Source organism: Canis lupus, chromosome 20 (assembly GCF_003254725.2).
Source record: "Canis lupus dingo isolate Sandy chromosome 20, ASM325472v2, whole genome shotgun sequence".
NCBI classification, from domain to species: Eukaryota; Metazoa; Chordata; class Mammalia; order Carnivora; family Canidae; genus Canis; species Canis lupus.
This window is the reverse complement of record NC_064262.1, coordinates 48000051-48005181: the sequence shown is the minus strand read 5'-3', so window position 1 is coordinate 48005181 and position 5131 is coordinate 48000051. Positions and strand designations below refer to the sequence as shown.

General features: G+C 40.8%; 1 protein-coding gene across 1 annotated transcript; it reads right to left on the bottom strand.

The window, feature by feature from the left end:
• Nucleotides 1-267: 267 nt before the first annotated feature.
• LOC112666871 (olfactory receptor-like protein OLF4) lies at nt 268-1203 on the bottom strand. Its single transcript, XM_025458351.1, has one exon. The coding sequence runs from the start codon at nt 1198-1200 to the stop codon at nt 268-270; it is 933 nt and encodes a 310-aa protein (XP_025314136.1). The 5' UTR covers nt 1201-1203.
• Between the last annotated feature and the right edge of the window lie 3928 nt (nt 1204-5131).

The following is a 5131-nucleotide window of genomic DNA, read 5'->3' as shown; positions in this document are numbered from 1 at the left end:
TTCTTCCATATGAAGAATACATCTCATGATTATTCTCTTGAGATATCTAGGGAAAATTAACTTGGCATGATATAAATCATTTGAAATGTAATTAGTTTTAAGAATTCAACTTGTCCTATTTGAGATACAGACATAGTGATTTCCTTATATGTGTGTAGAAGGAGGAGATTCTACTTACATAGTCTGATCCAAGTAGACCAGTTCCTGGCTCTGAGGCTGTGAGCCCTCCAATCATGGGCATTTCTTCAGCCTCAGAACAACTGGCGCTTACATCACTGGAATCCCAACGGTTCTTTTCAGAGCCCTCTTTATGTCTTTGTTCCTCAGGCTGTAGATGAAGGGGTTTAGCATAGGTGTGACCACTGTGTACATCACTGAGGCCACTGCAGTTGAGTGGGAGCTCTGGGAAACAGCAGAGCTAAGGTATACTCCTAGGCTTGTACAAAAAAATAAGCAGACAACTGAGAGGTGAGATGCACAGGTGGAGAATGCTTTATACTTGCCCCGAGCTGATGAGATCCCAAGTATGGAGGAAACTATCCTAGAGTAAGAGTAAAGTATCCCAGCAAGGGAACCACCAACCAGCAGGACAGCTGCAAAATACACCATCAAGTTATTAAGGAAGGTGTCAGAACAGGCAACTTGGATCATCTGATTAAGTTCACAGGAAAAGTGGGGGATTTCGACCACTGCACAGAAGGACAGCCGCAACACCATCGAGGTTTGTAACAAGGACTGCAGGACACAGATGATCCAGGACACCAGAACCAGAAGTCCACAGACCCGAGGGTTCATGATGACTGTGTATTGCAGGGGGTGACAGATGGCCACATACCGGTCATAGGCCATCATGCTCAGGAGAAAGACATCCAACACAGCAAAGACTATGAGAAAGTAAATCTGTGTGATGCAGCCTGCATAGGTGATAACTTTGCTCTGAGTCTGGATGTTCCATAGCATCTTGGGGACGGTGGTGGAGGTGAAACAGATGTCCACAAAGGAAAGGTTGGCCAGGAAGAAGTACATTGGGGTGTGGAGGTGGGAATCAGAGCTGACAGCCAGGATGATGAGCAGGTTTCCAAACACAGTGATGAGGTACATGGAGAGGAAAAAGCCAAAGATGAGGGGCTGCAGTTCTGGTTCCTCTGATAATCCCAGAAGAAGAAATTCTGAAATTTGCGTATCATTTCCTGGTTTCATGTGGTGGAGGTGACTTCTGGGAAAAAGGGAAATAACATCTTATTTTCACACAAACTTGTATTACAGATTTGAAATGTTATTTATTTATTTATTTAAAGATTTTATTTATCCATTCATGAGAGAGAGAGAGAGAGAGAGGCAGAGACATAGGCAGAGGGAAAAGCAGGCTCCATGCAGGAAGTCCGATGTGGGACTCCAGGATCACGCCCTGGTCCAAAGGCAGGTGCTAAACCGCTGAGCCACCCAGGGATCCCCGAAATGTTACTGTTTTAAATTTGCAGTTCAGGAATTCATTTTAATATGTCGTTCATGGATATGTTCCTCTTTAGAGGATCCTCTGTGTCATGTCTAATGTAGTTTTTCTTTCACCATCCTCTTTCCTAAGAAGTCATATATTTTATAATTTTATTGAGAAATTTTTCAAGTATTTCAGGAATATAAATTGACTGCTGATCAGGTTTCAGGCACTAGGTACACAAGGAACATAGGTTGCTAAAGGACAAAAGTCCCTGCAGTGAATGGAGACAGAATGTATAAGGAAATAATAGTCTTGGAGATAATCTTCATATAATCTTGGAGATGGTGAAGGGTGGTAGGAAGAAAAGGAAAACAAGGATGAAGCAGACAGCCAATCAGACATTGTGTTTTTTGTGGGTATTTAGAAAAATTCTGCAAACGAGGTGACATTGGAACACAGACCTCAATTAAGACAGAGAGGTAGATATAAGACTATATGTGGACATGTGTGCCTGCAGAGAGAATGGCCTGTGTGAAGGCTCTGAGGAAGATAGTTGTCTCCAATGTTTAGGTAGAAGAAGCACAGCCAGTGTTACAAGGGGAATAAGCAGGAGGGAGACTGACGAGAGACACTGTCAGACATGCTGAGGAGGAAAGTGGCCTCTCTGCTACCTCTGAAGCCTCAAGGCACAGGGGACTTCCCTGTTCACATTTCCTCTCCCACTGTGTTCATCATGTTGCAAAGACATCCCAGGAATTGATGCTGACTCCATTCTTAGTGGCGTCCTTTGATTGAGTTCTGGCCCCTGGATTGTGTCACCATGGGATTTATGAATCCTGGCACCGTACTGTGAGGACTGTTGACACCCTACAAGTCACACATCTGCAGGATACTGTGGCCTCCTGGGTTGTGTTATTCCCGTCTTTCTCAGCCCCTTTTATAGTGGTGATGTCAGGAATGTATCCAACTCAAATAGGCCAGATCAGTGATCCTTCTCCTGCAATGTGCAGAAATGGCTCCCAGAAATGCCAATTCTTACACCTCCCATGGACAAATAAATTGGGGGCTCCATTTGGGATGGCCATTTTCTGCTGTGATTTACACAAACATAGAAATCGAATCAATAAAAAAAGAGACACAGAGAGACGAAGGTGGGAATGAAATGAAAAATGAGAAGAATGACCTATTACACTCAGGTGTCCCTGAGAGATGGATTGTGGAAGAATAATCCCCCTTGGTTCTGGCAGCTTTCCACTTCTGATTACATCCCCTGATGCCCAGCAAAAACAAGAGAAGAGAATAAACTTGTTCAAAAGATAGTTAGGGATATCTTTATGATATATTTACACAAAACTATATCAATAAAGATATAAATAAGTGTGAATACTAACACATATATATTTTTATTATAAATTCTAGACAAAGAGCAAAGGATACACCAACACTTGACAAAAGGAAATATACACAACAGAACAAAAAGGGGGCATTTTTATTTCAAGCATAGAAGACTTACTTTTCCTGCCCCTCCTGCATCATTGTTTGGCAGATTCATTTCTATGTGGTCTGATGGGGAATGAGGTTAGCCCCTTCCTCCCTTCTTTTATGTTGTGTCTTTTCCATGATATTCTTGTGATTTGGATATTGATCTCTCCTTTGATAGACCCATTGAGCACACTCTAATCCTCATTCTGCATTTCATCCAACATGCAAAGGCCTCCCCAGTCCATGCTTTGTAATCATGCCCACATTATCACACTCTATCTTTTATGCTGAATTACTTGCTTCTTATGATGATGCCATATGGTTACACACATTTATTTCATCGTACTCCATCCTAGCTGCTGCAATGCAACATCCAAAAGAGCAAGGATCTCACCTTCTTTGTTCATTTTTGTTTTTTCACCAAGTCATCTGAATATGTTTAGTATAAAAAGATGTAAGAATACGAAAAGTTATAGAATGAAAAGAATCAAGGGATCACCAAACCAGATTGGAATGAGTAGTTTCAAAATAACTGTCATAAGCCAAATTGTATGAAAAGTCAAAATGAACTGAAATAGATGTAAAATAGCAATAATTAGTGATATCAACCTGGATTAATAATTCAACTGGTAAAGGCCTAACCATGAAAGAATACAACATGTAATGTTCTTAGAATGTTCTGGCCCATGGCAGATGCTCATTTTGTATTTGTGAAGTAAGTCAAGAATTAGATCTCCATGTATAAGGACATTTACCACATGGCAAGGTTGTATTTCAATTTTGTTGGGAAAAGTTGAATTGCTAAATGAATGCTAGCATAAAGGGACATCTACCTGGAAGACTATGAAATTGGTCCTCTTTCTCAGGCATTTTACAAAATTCAGGACGATTATGAATCCAGTGTAAGTTTAACCATACAATATAGTAGAATATCAGGAAAACTACATACAAAATTACAGGTGGGAAACATCACTTAAATAAAGTAAAAAGCTCAGAGGTAAGAAGATGGGTATATTTAAATAAAATTTATTTATTTATTTTTAATTTTTTATTTATTTATGATAGTCACACAGAGAGAGAGAGAGAGGCAGAGACACAGGCAGAGGGAGAAGCAGGCTCCATGCACTGGGAGCCCGACGTGGGATTTGATCCCGGGTCTCCAGGATCACACCCTGGGCCAAAGGCAGGCGCTAAACCGCTGCGCCACCCAGGGATCCCTTAAATAAAATTTAGAATTTTTTGGTCAAAGTATGTTCCAAAAGTCAACTGAGAAGTAACGATCTGACGAAATCATTTGAAATGCTGTTAATTAACCTGCCCTACGACCCAGCAATTGCACTGCTGGGGATTTACCCCAAAGATGCAGATGCAATGAAACGCCGGGACACCTGCACCCTGATGTTTATAGCAGCAATGTCCACAATAGCCAAACTGTGGAAGGAGCCTCGGTGTCCATCAAAAGATGAATGGATAAAGGAGATGTGCTTTATGTATACAATGGAATATTACTCAGCCATTAGAAATGACAAATACCCGCCATTTGCTTCAACGTGGATGGAACTGGAGGGTATTATGCTGAGTGAAATGAGTAAATTGGAGAAGGACAAATATTATATGTTCTCATTCATTTGGGGAATATAAATAATAGTGAAAGGGAATAGAAGGGAAGGGAGAAGAAACGGGTAGGAAATATCAGAAAGGGAGACAGAACATGAGAGACTCCTAACTCGGGGAAATGAACTAGGGTTGGTGGAAGGGGAGGAGGGCGGGGGATGAGGGTGAATGGGTGATGGGCACTGAGGGGGGCACTTGACGGGATGAGCACTGGGTGTTATTCTGTATGTTGGTAAATTGAACACCAATAAAAAAATAAATGTATTATTTTTAAAAAAAGATGGTGGAGGGGAGTAATGTTAGCATATAATAATAAAAGCCAATCAGAATGGTCATAAATATATAAAGTTTGGTAAAACTGAAGGATAGTTCAAGAAAACAACAAGAAACATCTCTATCACTAGCAGTCTGGGGAAAAAAACTTAATAGAGCTGTTATATTCTTTGTGATTAGAACTTTTAAACTGGTGGCCAAAGTGTTATAGTGAATTTTTTCTGGCAGAAAATAAGCATTACAAGGTTGAAGGCAGCTGTGTTCCAAATACTGGCAGTCTTTAACTCAGGGTTTCTCTGTCTTTGCACCAAGGACATTCTGGCC